Source organism: Cyclopterus lumpus, chromosome 17, assembly GCF_009769545.1.
Source record: "Cyclopterus lumpus isolate fCycLum1 chromosome 17, fCycLum1.pri, whole genome shotgun sequence".
Classification (NCBI taxonomy): Eukaryota; Metazoa; Chordata; class Actinopteri; order Perciformes; family Cyclopteridae; genus Cyclopterus; species Cyclopterus lumpus.
Genome location: NC_046982.1, coordinates 3,926,447 through 3,945,903, shown reverse-complemented (window position 1 = coordinate 3,945,903; position 19,457 = coordinate 3,926,447). Strand labels below are relative to the sequence as shown.

Sequence of the window (19,457 nt, the reverse complement as noted above, 5' to 3'; positions counted from 1 at the left end):
GACCGCTTGTCGAACCTCAGATTCAAGACGAACAGTGCGGATTCCGTCCCGGTCGTAGAACAGTGGACCAGCTCTTTACCCTCGCAAGATTACTGGAGGGGTCCTGGGAGTTTTCCCAACCAGTTTACATGTGCTTTGTAGACCTGGAGAAGGCTTTTGACCGGGTCCCTCTGGGGTTTTTGTGGGGGGTGCTGCGAGAGTATGGGGTGCCGGACCCGTTGGCACGGGCCATCCGGTCTCTGTACGCCTGCAGTAGGAGCTGTGTTTGTCTCCTCTGTAGTAAGTCAGACACGTTCCCGGTGGGTGTTGGCCTCCGCCAGGGCTGCCCTTTATCACCGGTCCTGTTCGTGACCTTCATGGACAGGATATCTAGGCGCAGCCAGGGGGCGGAGAGGATCCGGTTCGGGAGTCTCGGGATCGCCTCTCTGCTGTTTGCGGATGATGTGGTCCTGTTTGCCTCCTTGGACCGTGACCTCCAGCATTCACTGGGGCGTTTTGCAGCCGAGTGCGAAGCGGCAGGGATGAGAGTTAGCACCTCCAAATCTGAGGCCATGGTGCTCTGCCGGAAACCGGCGGATTGCTCCCTCCAGGTGGGGGCAAACTGCCTACCCCAAGCGAAGGAGTTTAAGTATCTCGGGGTCTTGTTCACAAGTGAGGGTAAGGTGGAGCGGGAGATCGACAGGCGGATCGGTGCGGCTGCAGCAGTAAAACAGGCGCTGTACCGGTCCGTCTTGGTGAAGAGGGAGCTGAGCCGGAAGGCAAAGCTCTCCATTTACTGGTCGGTCTACGTTCCAACCCTCACCTATGGTCACGAACTCTGGGTCGTGACCGAAAGAACGAGATCTCGGATACAAGCGGCCGAAATGAGCTTCCTCTGTAGGGTGGCCGGGCTCAGCCTTAGAGATAGGGTAAGGAGCTCGGACATCAGGGGGGAGCTTGGAGTCGAGTCGCTGCTCCTTCGTGTCGAAAGGAGTCAGATGAGGTGGTTCGGGCATCTAGTCAGGATGCCTCCTGGACGCCTCCCATTAGAGGTTTTCCGGGCACGTTCAACTGGTAGGAGGCCCCAGGGAAGACCGAGGACACACTGGAGGGATTATATCTCCCGGCTGGCCTTGGAACGCCTCGGGATCCCCCAGAATGAGCTGGAAAGTGTTGCGGGTGAGAGGGAAGCCTGGGTCGGCCTGCTGAACCTGCTGCCACCGCGACCCGACCCCGGATAAGCGGGTGATAATGGATGGATGGATGGATGGATAATACACCATTTAAGGGGACAACAGACAAGTAATTTGGTTTAACTTTTCATTATGAAGTAAATGTTGATTGCACAATGTGATGGCTTTAGTATAATGACACCCTCGACGTTTCAAAAATTAAAAAGGCAAACACACATTTCATTCAATTAATGCAACAAGAAAAACCTCTTATATTAACCTAGTAAAATCTAAGTGACTAATTCCTTTTTTTTTATTGCAAGTTATGAAGGCCCACAATTGTCACGCCAAACTCACTATTCATGTTAAACCTGAGAATGTGCCACACAGACCTCACACACTCCTTCCGATAGCGAGCTGCAAATAAACATGCTCAGTTTCCTCGAGGCGTCGCATTGAATCCTGCTCGGCCGATCCGTTTCATTTCACCGTACTCTTGTTCTGGGACTACTTTTACAGCGCAGTCATCCGAGGGCTCGAAAACTAGCCAGTGGCAGGGGAAACGAAAAAGAAGAAGAAAAACTCCTCGAGTGGCCACATGCTAATGAGAAAAGATGATGGGGATATTCATTTGAGCGAGACTAATTTCACCTGACATCGTTTTCACAGGGCAAATAACCGTGGGGTGAATTAGGGCTGGATCTGACACGGTGGTGCGCACTAACTTGTTGACAGGGCATGTTCCAGCATACACTAAAAGACAAATCCCCACCACTAATTACATTAGCGCACCTCTGCTGCAAAACCAAGCCTGTTCACACAGACTTGTCTTTGCGACAGCGTAATACTGTCAAACCACACGCAGTCACGGAACGATGCGGAACACTAAATAAAGTAGGACCGTAGTGTATAGTTATGTCCTTTGGAAGGTTATGAGTAGAGGGAATATACACCTACTTAGAGCTATATTTCACTCTTAATGGACCATCATTTACTCAATGAACACCATGCTGTATTGAAGAAGACTTGAAACTAGAGTCATTTTAAAAATAATGCAAATGAACCGTGATTCAGACACAATGATTGCACAAACTCAACCATTGACTAACAGGCCATCACTGAAAGTGCAACTTCAGAATGCTACTGATAATGAAACTAGACACATTTTTATTACTACAACTAGTTTTCATTTCTTCCAGCTGTGAGCAGCTCCTCCAGTTCCTTTGGGAAATGCATCGTGGTAGAAGAATGTCATCAATAACTCTTGTTTTACCAAAGGAGATGTCATTACCTGTATGCTGATGGGTACACTCTGTAATGTCATCCAGAGGAAGTGGTAGGCCCAGATCACATATTTGAAGATATTAAAGAGCTAAAAGTACAGACATTGATTCGATGACTTATCCAGAGCCATTTTTAATAATAACCACTCAATCTTTGTTTGAAGTTGAGGATGTCTTCATGCTTGATTGCAATTGCAATTTCCTGTAAATTTATTTCTCTAATGTCAATATTTAAAGTTGACAACTGCAGTTTATTGGAGAATGTGAAATGAGAACTAGACACACTGACTACATCAACTACATCTTTCAGTCATTTTGCGTATGCTTTGTTTACACACACACACACTTTTGCGCACACACACGCACACATCAGCTGTCTTATCTAATTTTATAGACATCCAATCATGAGGGTTTTCTTTTGAATTACCTTGCATGAAGTATTGGCCAGACAAAAAAGAGAAAACCGTGCATTTCATCCCCATCTCCCCGTCATAACGTGGGTTTTTACGAAGAAGTCTTGTTCTTTAACAAAGTTCTGGAGCGAGCAACACTGACATCTTTTAGCCCCGCCCCTTTGCTAGCAAATAGAAAAAAAGCAAAGTTATTCTGATGCTTCTCTGCTGTCAGCCGAGTCCAGTTTAATACTGCAGCATTGTTTTGGCTCTCACTGCAACACAGACACAAAAGTACATTTTCTTTGGAGGAGTTATGATCCATTTAACAATCGAAATGCTCTCTATAGCTGAGTAATTATTATTTTTTTCCCCTCACCATAGCTTCTCTGCCTTTTCATAATTGATTTTGTGTTAGATGTTAGAGTTTTATTACCCGCTAAATCAGGACCGCTAAGACCTCAGCATCAACCGCACAAGACCCGCTGCAACAATAGCAAATAAAAAAACACCAAATGCTGATTAAGTGAAAGTATACAGATAGGAAGAAAAAAAGATGGTCCTGAGAAAGAAAAGCCAATATATACTTTTTTGTTGTTGTTGTCGTGAGGCTTCTTCTGGAACGACGAAATACAAAGTGAGCAGAGATGATATCTCAGCTCGGCAATGCAAAGCTTAGCAAGATCCTACTTCTCTTTGGTTGGAGCGTTTCCTGTTGAGTCTCTAACAGTGGAAAGTGGAACCAGTAAATGTCCTCTCACCGTACGTCCACCGCGTCCTCCATGACTGTCATGTCCGTCTTGCACTTGGCCGAGGGGTTGATGGCGAGCTCGGCGGGCGGGATGACGAAGCTCTTGCTCAACGGCAGCCACATGCCTTCTCCTAAGGTGTATGTGAATCTGCAGAGGACGAGAAGGGGGCGGGTTGGACGAGATTGAAGAAAGAAAATGGAGCTGTGACACACAAAACGACAAATACAGAAAACCTTTGAAAAAAACAGGATTGGAAAAGGATTGAAAAGCTTCATCAAACAAGCGGTGGTGAGCTGTAAAGCCTCAAGCCGTTTACATAAAGGGCCAGCATGTAGGCTCATGTGGCACAACTCGCGGTGAAGTTGCAGATCGCAACCGGCCAACACTTCTTCCACGTGCCAAGCAAATGGCTCCGTCTAGTGTCGGTGTTTGGTTTGTCCGTTCTGGGCTACTGTAGAAACTAAACATTTAAAAATCCTGATCTTCACGTGTAAAACTGGAGCAGTTCCCCTTTAAAGTAAACACTCCACCAAGGTCTAGTTCTCCTGTTGTGCCAAAACAATATCCATATCCACGTCATTTCAAAGACAAATGTTGTTTCTCTGCATCAGCGCTTCATAATAATGCCTTCAAGTTGCCTTGAGGTTATTTATATCACCTTTTGAGCAAAGTTATCCTTTTTTCAGAGCTCTTCCTTGAGCAGAAGGACATTGTGTGCTAATGACCGCAATGCATACCAATTGAGAAACCCCAAACCAAAAAAAACATTACAAATAGGCCAAGAGGACTTCCCCCTGAGACGAAACAGGGCTATACATCTGTAAACAACGGAGGACTGGAACAAGAGCTTCAACACGATTCTTTAACTGCGAGTCAATGAGTATCATCAATCTTTATACACGGTGCCGACGAAAACGCAACACTCTCCAACTTTAAGCTTAGCAGTGAAACCTGATTAACATCAAGCGCGATATTAGCGCTTATGAATTATGCATGCATACTTGTGGCACAAAGGTGATTAAATGGTTAACAGCCTTTTTTTTGTTCTTTTATGCAGACTACACACATTCCCCCATTCACAATTGTTCAATTTGCATTCGGTAATTTGCTAACTTAGCATAAGCAAAGGCAGCGTGCATGCATTACCAGTCGCTTTAAGAACACTATGATTGCACCGTTGTGGAACACTTAATTACGTCCCGCCCGATTACTCCCTTTGCTTCAAAGTCAAGTTCTTTCGTGGATCAAAGCGCTGCTGTTCGGCCATTTAACAACGGCTTCGAGAAACTTTTATTTTTAAGAAATCAATTCAAAATGCTAAAATTTCCACATTGACGTTTCTCTTTTTTTCCGTTGTTGTTCCACAGGAAGCTGTCATCGACCCTCCCACAAGTCATGGCGTCATCTCTTGTGGGACCGCGTGCCGCAGGTGTGATGAAACTCCCCGGGCTGCAGTGTGACGTATTCGCGGGTGACCACGGGACAAATTAGCAGCCGCTTAACGAGCTTAACGAGCACTGCTGTTTAACGGACAACCGGGGACTAGTGTGTTGCTGTACGACATATTTGGACCACCGCGAGAAAATCTGGAAGTGGAAAACACAGAGAATCCCCGTGAGAAAAAGTGTTGTTGAGAAAACATGGCTGCAGTCCTCAGAGGGTCGTCCCCCCCCCTGCCTCGCCACGTGTGTGTGTGTGTGTTTGTGTGTGTGTGTGTGTGTGTGTGTGTGTGTGCATTCATCTCTTTCGACGCTGGAGCATTTTGCCTCCTGGAGTCTGCTTTGTTGCACGTTGCTCTCTGTGTGCCGCTGCGATTCTAATTGCCTCATTTTGCTCCCGTGTTTAATGGTATTAGCTGCGTTGGTGAACGGTTTTGAAATGAGGATGGATGGCCGTGCCGCAGCAGAACCTGAGGACAGAGACGTCTGTTTTTTTCAAACAACACGGCTGGATGGAGTGAGAGGCGAAAGGGCCTCTTTCAGAGGGGGGGGAAAACATTCCCAGCATGGAGGGTGACGGATTAAAGCCCGTCCTTGAGGTATCGGGCGCCGCCTTCGGATGTACAGACGACTGCTAGCTGTTGTTTTTGCTGCTGCACTGTTGCACTCGTAATAAAGACTGGTGCGCATCCTCCGTTAGATCTGCTCTTTCTTTTTGGGGGAAACATTGTGTTTCTGTGTGAAGTGGCTCCCAGTGAACAGGGCTAATTCACCATGGGCACATGCCCTATTACCGTATTTTCCGCACTATAAGGCGCACTTAAAAGCCTTTAATTTTCTCAAAAAACGACAGTGCGCCTTATAATCCGGAGCGCCATATATGAATTAATTCTGGTTGTGCTTACTGACCTCGAAGCGATTTTGTGTGGTACACGGCGCTCTGTCAAAATGTTTTAGTATGACTTTGGTAAACTACAAAGCCGCACCGCATGCAGCATTATGGTGCGTTCACACCAAACACGTTGCGAATATTCGCAACGCTTTACTCGCGTCAGTTTATTCACCAGTCAAGTCGTGTTCATTTGTGTCTTTTGCAACCAGTTGTGAAAAGGGGGCGTGGCTTATCTCTGTGGCTTGTCTCTGTAAATTTTTTTATAAATTCCACCATCCACCACGTTCCAAATAACCACTATTTCTGCTTTATACTTGTTGTGGACATCCCATAAACGTCGGAACATCTAACGCCCTGGTGTTTGGGTTCATAACATCACCCGTAGGCTCATACAGCTCGGGGAGTTTCACCGACTACGTCTGAATAACTGCCGCTTCCAGCGCTACCAGAGCAGCAGCAGCCCAACGGGCGGAGCATCTCAAAGCTGATTGGCTGCTATCAACGCTGATTGGCTGCTACCAGAGCAGCAGCAGCCCAATGGGCGGAGCATCTCAACGCTGATTGGAAGTTGAAATATTTCAACTCTGGCGAAATTTCGCAACCCGCGCAATGCGTCTATCGCACATTTCAACCAAACGCGTCTGTGCGTTGACTTTACATGGGATCCAGACGCGTTTGGTGTGAACGCCCCTTTACGGCTACCGTATTCAGGAGCGTCGCGGAGTAATACATACTGTGCTTCGCCATAATATTACCGTGTGTGTGTATAAGGACCCCAAAATGGCACCTGTCAAAAGACACGCTTACGACACGGACTTCAAACTCAAGGCTATCAGTCACACAGTAGAACATGGGAATAGAGCAGCTGCGAGAGAATTCAACATTAATGAATCAATGGTACGGAAGTGGAGGAAGCAAGAAGATGACCTGCGCCAAGTAAAGAAGACCACACAGAGTTACGCTAACGTTTGATTTAGCGGTATCAGACTGTTTTTTTTACATGTTACAACTGAACAAGGTTGGGAGTTATTGTGAATACGCTCATTAACGTTTGAACAATGTTGAGAGTTATTGTGAACACGTTTAATAAAGTTTGACTGACTGACTATTTTGTTTTGCTTAATGCGCCTTATAGTCGGGTGCGCTTTATATATGAAAAAAGATCGAAAATAGACCATTCATTGACAGTGCGCCTTATAATCCAGTGCGCCCTATAGTGCGGAAAATACGGTACATGCTTATTAGACAATGCCGGGATAAAAGTTTCAGGGCGTGTTAAAGTGGCGCGTTCTTTTGCCGGAACTTATTATCATAAAGTACATGTCGATTGCAAGATGTAATGGCTGCCGAATGATGACATCATCACTTTATGTTGGACAAGGGGAGAAACATAATTTCAGATCTTTGTATGTTTGCACATCGAAGAAATGACAATAAAGCTGACTTTGACTTTGTTTAGATTGGTCACAATCTCCAGGGAAAATGAAGGCTACAAGGAGAGAGGATAGAGCTTGATGCCAAATGTAATAAAATAATACAGCGTTGTCAACGTAAGCACATTACAGCCATGCTTCTTCCGTTCTTACCGTTCAAAATGAAAAGGCCTGGACATACAAAACGATCTTTGGCGGCCCCTCTGGACAAAAGCGGAAATGTTTCCAAACATCAGAAGTCTTTTAGAAAAACTCTCCTGTTATGGGTTCTCCTGTGCCTCCCTTCTCTCCAGCGGGTTCCGGAAATACCAGCTGAGTCTCCAGCAATGAGGCGCCAATAAAGGCTCCCAGTGAGAACCAGTGGATCAGCAGGGAGGAGCTGAGCCTCCGGCCGGAGCCAAAGGGGTTTCTGATGAACCTGCACGACTTCAACCAATTTTGTGTGGCAATCCGACCCGGTGGCCCCGATGACGAGCATTAAGAATGACTACGTAGAAATAGCCAACCTTCTCGCCGATCTGTCTCGTTTACTCGGAGGCATCGGTATTGAACTGAGACCCACTTTGAAGCGGTCCAATCAAATGCAAAATGTTTTATTTAAATCCCTGTGCACCCCTCATGGCTAGTAAACCTAGTAAGTGAAGACACGCTGTTGTTTTCTTAGAACGGATGGAGGCAGCTGAGGAGCGAGCAAAGCTCACTTCCTTCCCAAAGCTGTTGAGGGTTGCACAAAAAAAGGTTATGATTTTCAATAATCCTGGAAACAGGATAATTAACTTTCTTTCTTGATATTTGAAAACCTCTAATGAATAGAACTATTTGTGTTAAGGTCAGATAAAAATTGACTTCAGGAATGTACATTTCTGACTCTCAAAATGTACGTTTATTGCTCGGAGATGAATCACAACACAATGATCACCTGACCCGACAGAAGGAAAAAAAAGTGACTCTGCTTGTCCTATTTGAAAATCGAAAATTGTCTCATTCCATTACATAAGACATTTTAAGGTGACAGTCTCCCCAACCTGTAGCAGATATTTAAAACTGTGAAATCTTTTCCTTTTGGTGCGTGTTAGATAAAACACAAAGTTCCCCCTTACCTGAAAATGCGATCAGAGGGCTGTTCTCCCATCACAAGATCAAAACCGCGCTGGAAGATGGTGTAAGGCCAGGGACTGACATGAGGAGCAAGAAAACAAACAGAGGAAGCAGAAACAGATCAGAGGAAGAAACAAAAGAGGAGCAGAGAAGAAAGCAGTGTGTTGAAATCAAAGAGGGAGAGGGCGCTCAATTTTTCAGTGCCCCCGTCCTCCACCTCATTTGAACCCCCTCCACCCCCCCTTAAAATGATGTGTCTCACTTCAAATCCTCCGCCCTCCCGGAGCCCCGCTCCCTTCCCCTCCCACGCAAATCACGAGCAGCATTACGACGCGGGCGATGTGTAAACATGCTGATTGAGAAATGTGTTCGGCGGCAGCTGACACGCAATGTGACTTTGGCTCGCATCTATTTACCATGGGGAGGGGATGAGGTTTCTTCCCTTTTTTCCCTGTGAAAGGTTATTTTTGGGGAGTTTTTCCTGATCCGATGTGAGGTCCTGGGACAGGGATGTCGTGTGTGTACAGATTGTAAAGCCCTCTGAGGAGAATTTGTAATTTGTGATATTGGGCTATACAAAATAAACTGAATTGAAAATGAGAGTGAGAGACACAGAGGGTAATGGAGAGAGCAGACGGTGGAAAGAAAGCAGAGACAGAGAGACAGAGACAGAGAGAGAGAGGGGGACAAGGCAGGGTAAGAGAATGATGCCAAGAGGCAGGGGTGAGGGAGGGAGAATGATGGAGATTAATGGGGAGTGGCAGCTCGGGGACTAAACAGTCTTGCGAAGTGAGAGCGCGAGGAGGCGAAGTGACAGGGGCCCGATGTCATTCCCCAGCAAACTCCTGCACCACTGTAAAAAAAAGAAGAAAAGAACATCGGGGAGGAGACGGGAGCCGCTCCCCGTGCCGCGGGGCTGCGGTCATTAAACATTGAAGTCACCACAGGGAGAGAGCACCGCGGGGAGACGAGACACAGAGGTGCACAGTCAGGTGTCAGATATCTCCCAAAAACAATGTCGAGGGGAAAAAAAAGGAAAACACATGCACAGTGCTGGCTATGTTACAGTGGAAGGGAGGAGGGAAGATGGCATGCTGATGTAACGGACCCCAAAGAATGTGGTCGCTCTCATTGTAACCCGATGATCTTCTGCGTCACGACTAACACACTCTTTTTTGGGTCAGTGTCTCTTTGTGGTCATTTTGGGTAATTTTGTAATCAATTTGTGTCTCTTTATGGTCATTTTGCGTCTCTTTGTCTGTTTATACTCATTTAGTGTCTGTGGTCATTTTGTGACTCTTCTGGTTTAATTTGTGTCTCCTTGTGTTTGCTTTACGTCTCATTGCATCATTTTGAGTGTCTTTCTGGTTGGCATGTGTCTCTTAGGGTGAGATTTTGTATGTGAGGACAGGGGGTCAATTAACTAACAGCAATACAACCGAGTCATAATATTAATACATTAATAAATGCCACAGTAACAGTACGACATAATCTCTGACAATTGATAAATGAGTATCTTTTCACAGTACAGTCTAAATGTTCAGAACTGGAAGTACAAGGTTGACAGACGACTAACAATATAAAAGTAATCCAATCATAATCCCGTAGTAATCCCAGAGTCCATGGGGTCACAGAGGGAACTGTCCTATAGCTCAACACTGATTTCTTTGAAGTGAGCAGTGCTTTCCGGAACAGCAGCCCCGCCTTCACACACACTATTAGTGGTCACCCAGCGGTTGGCACTATGTCTGTAGTGTTAGCCAAATGTCAAGGACTTTTTAACAAGCAGATGTGAACCCAATTAGGCGTTTATATGGCTTCCTTGGACGGGGTCTGAAACAGCATTTTTCAATGCCAAGCGATATCAAGTCATCACTTGAAATCATTATTGTAATATAGAAAAAGTGACCTTGCACCCAAAGACATGAGCTGACCAAAAAACTTTGATTAAATCTCCAACTATTTTACTGACTCAACATCAGCCGAAAAGTGATGTATTACTTGTTTTAAAACTCATACAACTGGTTTAGAGGGACTCCAATTTTAGATGGAGAGACATAATTACTGTTCATGGGGAGTCAAATCAGCAAGAAGTATTCCACAGTTTAGTAATTCAACTTTGAAATAACAAGAGGTCTGAGCGTAGAATAGGGACCGAGGAAATCATGTTTCCAGTCAATGAAATGGATTGAAATAATAATATTCAAATAATGTCTGTATTTCAAAGGCCCAGTACAAAAGAGATTTGGTCTCTTCTTGGTACCAGTGAAGAGCCTCGCTGCTGCATTTTGAACTCGCTGCAGGCACTATACATAAATGACATGAGTTAGTCATAACAGTCAAGACATGAAGTAATAAAGGCATGAAAGATGGTCTCCAGATCCACAAAAGAGCCAAAAGGTTTAATTTCCGCTATCGAACTGTTGTGGATAATAAAGAATAATAAAAAAATAAAAAAGATTAACGACATCATTTATTTGTTTTTCAAATTTTAAGTCAGAGACAAAAAAGACACCCCGATTTCTCATATATGTGTGGCATATATATTTGAAGATAGAGGCCCAAGAAAATTGGCTTTTCAGGACCAATCATGAGGATCTCTGTGTTGCTGACAGAAAACTGATGACCATCCATCATTTGACATTCAAAGAGGCTGTATTTATTACCAAGTAAAGTTACTTTCGTCAGTGTGGTTTGTGATATAGGAGAACAGATTTAAGCCATACTGTGTGAATGTTTAGTCCTGTCTGACCTTTTAAAAAATATTTTAGGATTAAGCAGATTACTTTGTCCGATTCAGAATATGATTTGGCGACATCACCGTTCGTTGGGTTTTATCTGTCCAACTCAATACATCGCCTTGTTTGACGTGTAGAGAGGATTCCTTCATTGTACATCACTCTCCCAACATTTCCTCTTCCCGAAAGTGAACAATTGCAAACCGTCATAGGGTGATTATCATAACTTACCCCTGATTGGGCCCCCACTCACTGCGGATGCAGAGGTGCTTGTGGACGGGGTCCTTCATGTAGCCGTCGAGGCAAAGGCATTGTCCTGCAAACAGAAAGGCAGTGATTCATTATAGATTTGTATTCAATGGAAAGTCCTTTTGCTCCTCTGCTTAATTTCTACTCCATAAGAGCCATCCAAAAGATTATCCTCTTCAAGCGGTTAGAAAACACTTACTCATCTCTTATTGTTAATGATGTAGTCGTTGTTGGGTTTTTCTCGGCTATTTGAGCCATATTTTTTGTCAAAGCAATATTTTCTCTCACAAAGTTTTCCAGCAGGGAGCGTTTTAAAAGGAGCTGCGACTGTCAATATCCGGGCAATGGCAATTTATGAAAGTGATTGTAGCTCGCCACTGGGCATCATGCCAATGGAAGGTATCCTGACAGGTTTGATAAGGACACAATGTGTGAAACACTGGCTCACTGTCGCCCTGTTGTGACATGGAAACCTCAATGTGTACGGTCTTTTCAATTATCTGGTGTCTTGGGTGGAAATTCGATGGTCCTCATACTGTATGACTAAATTTATTCTATGAATAAAAAACACCATTAGCCTGAAAATAACTTAGAAAAAAGAAGGACTCGTTCGCTTAGTAATGTCTTGAACCGTAAACCAAAAACCTCCTAATCCAATAAATGCTTCCACACCTAATGCAAGCACATTACATAACAACATTTACATGTCAATACAGTCAGCTCACAATTTGGTTCAATCCCCAGTACAGGGCTCATACGCATCAACACACTCACAATACTTTGAGAAAAATAAAAAGTCCTTATCAGTCCAACTTAGACATACAAAGGAAAATCTGTTTTATGATTCTTATTGTCCTCTAAACACCAGCATTCGTGACAGCTAGCTTATTTGCTCTCACGCTTAGCAATTGAGCTAGCTCCCTTGGCGAATGTCAGTGAGCTAGCCAGCTAATATGTTGGTCTGGTTAGCACTGGCTTGTTCACGGCTAGCTAGCATGCAGCGGCTTTCAGTTCTTCAGTAATACCGATTTCTTTAGCTTGCTTTCTTAAATGTATCAATCACTGTGTTTCACAAGCGGATCTTTATCGCCACGAAATTAAAGTGAAGAATAAAAATGCCAGAGTGGTAAGAACGTTGTCAAGAAGATGGACAAACTTTCCCCCAAGAGCCGTAGTTTTGCCCCGAAGATAACGTGATTAATTATATTGCGCCGTGTCTTTTTCCAACATGAGGCCACATTTAGAGACAATGAACAGTGAAAGAAGGAACACACACAGACCAAGAAAACTACCACTCAGATAAAGAAAACATTTACTACAATTTGAGTGCACATTTGAAGTTATCCCGAGTTGTGTGACTCCACCGACGCACAGACATCGGAGCAGAAAGGAGAGAGTGGGTTTCCTGGCGAGATTTTGTTATCAATGTGTCTGCTGACTGAGCTGCTGCTTTTGTTTCGTCTTGCTTGCAGCCAAATGGCAACTACTGAAAAACAGCTTTCTTGTTATCTTGGAGTGAGAAAGAAAACGGAACGCACGACAGTTCCCCATCCCCAACTGGTATTTGTAGCTGATATTGAGAATATTCTTTCAGTCCTCATGATAATGCATCATGTTAATTTACCTGGAACAGTTAATGAGAAATACCAAAAACACAATGATTCTTACTTCACACCTCAAACCACTTGGTCAACTTCTTTGGGTTCCTTGGTAACTTTCTGTATGTGTACTTCCTGGAGCTTAATTGCACAATGCCAGACAGCCGAGGAGTAAATACTGAAATTAACGCGCATCCTTACTCCCAATGTCTAATTTTAATAGGCTCCGTTTTTCACAATTATCTGACTAGTCCCATTAACTGGATGACATCCCCTACCTGAAAGGGAAGGGATTAGATCAGCGATTAGTCTAATGAATAGACACTTGGCACTGGTCATTATTTAGAAAAGCAAATCTTGTCTCGGGACTGCGGTTTCCCAAAATTTACTAAGCGTTTAGGCCTAAGGCAACATTCTGCTAATAGGATCACATGCAACACTGCTCAACAGTATCGGCTTAAAAATGGAGGCAATGTGATTTAAAAAGGGTTTGTAAACCCCTGGTTCAGGTCCCCAAGTGGGATGGCTTCATATGAAGACAGGGTGAATATTTCAAAGATTGATCTACTGATAACTGATTGATATACTGTATATAAAAAATGAAGAGAGACTTTGAGCCATATCTTCCAACGCCTCCCCAATGGGTCGAAAACAACAGAATGGTGGAGGGATGTGGATTGAGACCATGCTCTGGATTTGGCGTGAAGCCTTGAACAAAGAACGGTGAAGCATCAGCTTTTTAGTCGGGCGTCAGCACCCGGGAGAAACGCCGGCCTTGACTTCCCTAGGTATGAGTGATGGGGCCTCACCTGCGGTTTAGAGGGTTACTCGGAGGTAACGTGTACAACAAGCTCCGCTCATGCTCAATAGCAGGCAAGTGAAGGGCACAAACCCTGAGCTTGTACACCACTGTTAATGGATAAAGGTCAGCTGTCAGTACCTGCCAGGCTACAGGAAATCAGACTCGCTGATTGCCCCGCTCGTGGTGCCGAATGGAAAAGAAAAAGAAATGACGGTGGCAGTTTGGGATTCCTCAAGGCCGTTTGTATTTGATAGCACAATCATAGTCAAGATCAATCTTTGTTTACTCTTGAGTTCTGTCCGTGACAATGAAAGCGAGTGAAGCGAAGAAAAAGATCATCTTAAGCGATACAAAGACAAAAGGAGATAGTGACCGCTTAGTGCCTTGGAACTGTACACCCAACCCATAGAAGCTCTACAAACACCCAACAGCCGTTCGTCTTTTTGCTTTTTGACCCGACAATACAAAGCAATTCGAGTGCTTCAGTTAGTTGAGGTGCACGGCCAGGAAGGGAGAAAAAAGAAGCCGAAGTTTCAGTTCATTTAGAAACCGTGCCACAGCGTAGCTTGTCCACCAGATAAACTTTATAAACTGTACATTTTTAGACACCAAATTTTAGGGATCTTTGTTAAAAAAAATGCGAGTAACTTCAAATTCCAAACCACCTTTTTTCCAGCTGAATACCACTAGGTATTTAGACGTGAATTCAGGTCCACATCTTGACTGTTAGTGAATATTAAAATGATACATATTGTGTTATGTAGATATGCATAGCGACTGTCTTTTACGGGTTCAAACTTGGCTATTGCAAGGCGGCGTATGTGGCTCATTAAGCTAATTGAAAGGCTGACTACTATCATGACCTGTAACTTTAAAACAGTAAAGTCAGGCTAAATGTTAAGGTAACGTGGACAAAACTCAGCAGTTCACAAGGTGCGTGAACGCATGGTAGAATTACCAAGCTAGCTAGCTAACTAGCAAGCTGCTAAATGAGTGAAATGTCACAGCAAAGGAAAGAACATTGCTAACGTAAGATAGTCATTCATTAAGTCATCTACCAGATGTTGTACGAATGGCTTCATATCAAGTCAAGAGTGCTCGCTCTCATTCGCACACAGTAGTAGAACGATAATGGCAAAATAAATCAATGTTATCAAAATCTTAAGTGTAGGTCCATACTGTCTATTTTAGCCAAGTGTTTTTGCTTTAAATAATAATGGAGTCCACAGTTTCAATCTTCTTCAAATTCCAACCAGGTAAACTGTTCCACAATGTATATTTTACTTTTAATTGGTGGTAGTTTTTATTTTGTCTGTTCAAAAGATGTTGGTTTATGTTAAATGTCTTTTTTTGTGTGGCAAGTTTATAGTTTTAACCCCCCCCCCATTCTCACCCTCTCAAGTGAATCCAGCACCCCCGTTAAATTAAGTCGAGTTCAAAAAGCCCATACGGTTGCTTAGCTACCTCATTCAATCAAACGCTCTGCCCTTCCAACCTTATGCAAAAATGTTTCCCCTGAAACATCACCGGAGTGATGTGCGGTAGGGAACTGAAAACCGCCCACTCTCTTAACATCATTTATACTTTGCTGCTTTGTTAAATGTGCAGTGAGAGAGCTGAAATGTTTGACACCAGGAAGGCAATTTCACAATTTGACTGACAGTGTAAATTGTGTCCAGAAAAAAAAAGAAAAAAAGGCATTGAGATCACAGGAGGTTTAGCATTTCATTTAGATTAGTTGCAAAGACAGCTGAACAAAGCTTAACGCTGTGCCTTGCTTTTAATTGCCGTTTCATTGCGCTCTGAGGTCACGGCTCTCAAGCTCAAACTTGTTTTACACTCGTGAGGTGTTACATCCCCTAATTGTTAAATATGCAGGCGCTGAGCCAGCTTCTGAGCTCCACACTTCGTTTTCATTGCGTCCCCACTCTGCTATTTGTCACCTTATGACACACACACACAGAACTAAAGTGCTGTTAGTGCGACCAGAAAATGTACAGATTTCCTTTAAATAACCCGGAACCTTTGATCTGTTGAGTGGGCAGCAACTAATGCGCTGAAAGTATGCTTTTCCCTCATGTTTTGTCAGATATACGCACGCTAATCCATTACGTGTGTGTTATGATGTGGGAACATCATACAGGAAGAATGAGTCCTTGTATGTTTCACATTATCCAAACACATACTCTGGAGCGTCTTTCTGCGTCTCTACGTCACTCCTCCGCATTTCAAATATTTCCGCAAAAAAAAAGCAAGATGGCGACGGCCATATTTCAAGATGGCAGCGTCGAACTCGTGGCTTCATAACCTCAGTCCTCAAACCAACGGGTGTCGCCACAATGAACACGTCCACTACTTATGTACAGCCTGTGGTTCAAACACCCAGCGGCCTCTTTAATGTCTCACACAGACATCGTAGCAGCGCATTTCTAAAGTATCTCCTTCTGCAGCAATGAGGATTGGATTTAACTTGTCTACAGCACGTATGCAGGACAGTTTCGATACGAATGCATCATGTAAAAAAATACAACACAATTGCCGAGGCCTCGCCTTGCCAGTCCCACTTGGTCCATACATCACTTTTTAAAGGCGCGGGGGAACAGTGTGGATTTAGGTGCGTGGGCGAGCCTCAGATATTGTTCCAAGAAAGGCAGGCGTGAGACACGCCGGGCCCCGGATTCATTTAAAGGTCTCGGAGCTCACTCTGTGTTGCCCAAGGGGGGAGCGCCGGGCTGCTGCATAATGCATGCAAAACCAGGAAGACACTTCATCCTCTTTAAATGTGCGATTGCACTTAAAGTTTGAGTGACGCACCCGGCGGAGACTTTCCAAGTAACCAGGTAACACTAAAATGATCCATTCTGGACACTTTCGTTTTTTTATTTTTCATTCGTGATTGCTGGAAAAAAGAAAGAATAAGTAGGAATACGTTCTGATACTTAAATCCGAGAATCCGTGAAGGAATTATGTCGGAAAAACCTCTGGGATGATTATTAAGTTGCTGATACTTATTTAAGGCTCATCTAATGAGAAGAAAATGAAGGCATTTCTCATAAAGAAACTCATTTAAAGTTTTGTTTTTTTGCTTAGCCTGTCATGCACTAGGCATATTACTTTTCCCCCCCCGTTTTCATCAAGCCAAAGCTATTTTTAAAAGCGAGACGATATTTTTTATTTTTTGCTGGCGAGGCTGTCAACGCCTCCATGGGGACAGAGGACGTCATATTAAGCGCTGAACTTAAAAAAACGTTTTCAGAACAACACTTTAAAAAAAAAACGTATGTATGCCAGGAGATCATTGAAATTAACGTTTTAATATCTTCCGAACGATTGGAAACAGAGGAAAAGAAGAAATCAGGATTTACTTGCAGAGATGAGAACTTTTAAAAGACTTGTTAGAACAACGTTATATTATTCTGTTTCACAGGCTGATTGTTTTCGAACTGGCAGTAAAGTGCCGGATAGATTCTAATTGAAAACTGCTTTGAAACGTCCCACTAAAAAGAAGATGTTTTATTTGGGCCAATTTCTTGCAAAATAATTGAATATGAATTGCGATTAAAATTTTGCCTCCATACTTTTAAACGAACATGATCAATTGCAGTAATGACATGTGGATTGTGCGCTCTGCTCAGAGAAAACTAAGCCGCATACCAAATAAAGCGCCTCCTAAACTGCCAGCCAGCCACCATGAGCGATCCTGATGTTGAAGTGGCTGCACTTGAACCAGGCGGCAACCTGCAGTTCTGAAAAGGGAAGCCAATGCTAAAGTGTCTTAAACCTGCATTCTCTCTCACGTCCATCAGGGGGCGAATCCTCTGGTTGTATAGAAGTCTATAAGATAATTACTCTACTTCTCTCTAGATTTATTCCCTCAGTATACATTGTAAACATAAGTTTATGGACCATAATCTACAGCATGATGTTCATTTAGTAAATGATGGTCCATTTAGAGTCAAATAGACAATAAAGCAATTTAGGTTTTAGGGTTGGCTTACTGTGATTGACAGGTCGTTACCGCAACCAGAGCCGTATACGGCATCTCTACGTCACTCTTCTACTGGTTATAAGATGGCGACGGCCTAAATGCAGAAATCTAGGCTTCAAAATGTCTTGTGACGTCCTGGCGACTACGTGCACTTCGTATATACGGTCTATGGCGCAAAATGCACTTCATCCAGGTGATGGAGAACCTTATTTTAAGCCTTATTTTGTTGCAAAGATTTGCTAATTAGCAGGATTTTTTGCCCAATGTGAAGTTGTTGTTTTTTATTTGGGGTAAAATGTTTTTCTAACAACGAGTCGATCAAATGACATGATGAATAATTTGGATCAGATTTGAATTCTCAGCACGTAGCACCCTTCAGCCAGAAGTTGCAGGTCGAGGTGTTCAGCCGACAGCCTAAGTAAGCAATTTCGTCACAAGATATAAATTATAAGCAGTTGTGAGCCACTCGGTCTCAGAGTTCAGTAAATATTAATGCAAGAGCACAAGAATATCGTGCCAAAATGGATTTACTTCTTTCTTACTGCTATTTCTTTCAATTTTCCCTTTTTTAAGGTCGCAAAGAAAAATGCATGTAACGCGCCATCAATCAAAAGTTATTGACATGTTTCCTCAACGTCCATCAGTCATTTCGGGCACGCCATCAAGCTCAGAGTACACCCATCACTCCAAGCCATCGCTCATCCAGCCAGAGCGTAAGCGTCCTTTACAAACACCCACAACACGTGTACGGGGCGGAATACCATTTTGTACATGTACTTTCACTGTGTACGGCTCAAATAATGTTAGAAATATCAACAGTGAGGTCACACAAAGGAATGAAAAAAAAAAATAGCAATGCTTCTTTGAACATGTGCCAAAAGCAGACCCCGGCACTCAGCGTACACAACACGTGACACAACAAAGTGACACCACCGAGCAACCCACAAATACTAATTGTGGTCCTGCTCTTACAGTCGCCCGGCTGGAAGAGCCCTGTCGGCTGTCACCTGATGCACATCCCCACGTCTCAGTTCAGACAGGATGCAGCAAGAGCACCGGACACGAACTACGATGCTGTCTGCTAACTCCAATTTAACTAAGAATATTCAACCCGATATTGGATCAAATTTGATTTAAACTTTTCATAAACAAGCATATGGCGCAATGTATCACAACTAATGAGTGAAAGTGAACTAAATCAAGGAGGGGAGTGGCTCCAAACTGATTTAACGTGGCATCCGGCAGCCGTCTGGAGGGGCGCTGAGCGGAGAGGCAGTTGCTGCTGGAAGAGCCCTGTCGGATGTGCCAAGGTTGGGAGATACAGAGCAGAGCTGAAGGCTATTCTACCATATATTTTAGTTTGTCCCTGTAAAAATGCATAATTACCATTTATTTTACCGTGATAATCTACCAGATGTCTCCATCAAAATAATGGGGGCTTTTATGAGTTGAACTGTAATTAAACTATAATTTGGATGCCTTAACTGTGGTTGTGCTGCTGACTTAATTGACTAGTTACATCTATCAGACGTGCCATGTTATTTTATTCTTTATGTTTGTTTTTCTGTTAAGTATTTTTTTTCTGTCATTGAAACTGTTGCTGGGACCTCAATGTTTTTTTTACATTTTTGTATTTAAAATG

The 19,457-nt window shown here is 43.6% G+C and overlaps 1 protein-coding gene across 1 annotated transcript in view; it reads right to left on the bottom strand.

The window, feature by feature from the left end:
- Nucleotides 1-19,457, bottom strand: part of astn1 (astrotactin 1) — a 335,249-nt gene that overhangs the window by 212,082 nt on the left and 103,710 nt on the right. Inside the window, exons 10-12 of the mRNA XM_034555334.1 lie at nt 11,410-11,494; nt 8,443-8,517; nt 3,588-3,725 (exon numbers count right to left, since the gene is read on the bottom strand). Of these exons, the coding sequence (XP_034411225.1) occupies nt 3,588-3,725; nt 8,443-8,517; nt 11,410-11,494 (298 nt within the window). The remainder of the gene's footprint in view (nt 1-3,587; nt 3,726-8,442; nt 8,518-11,409; nt 11,495-19,457) is intronic.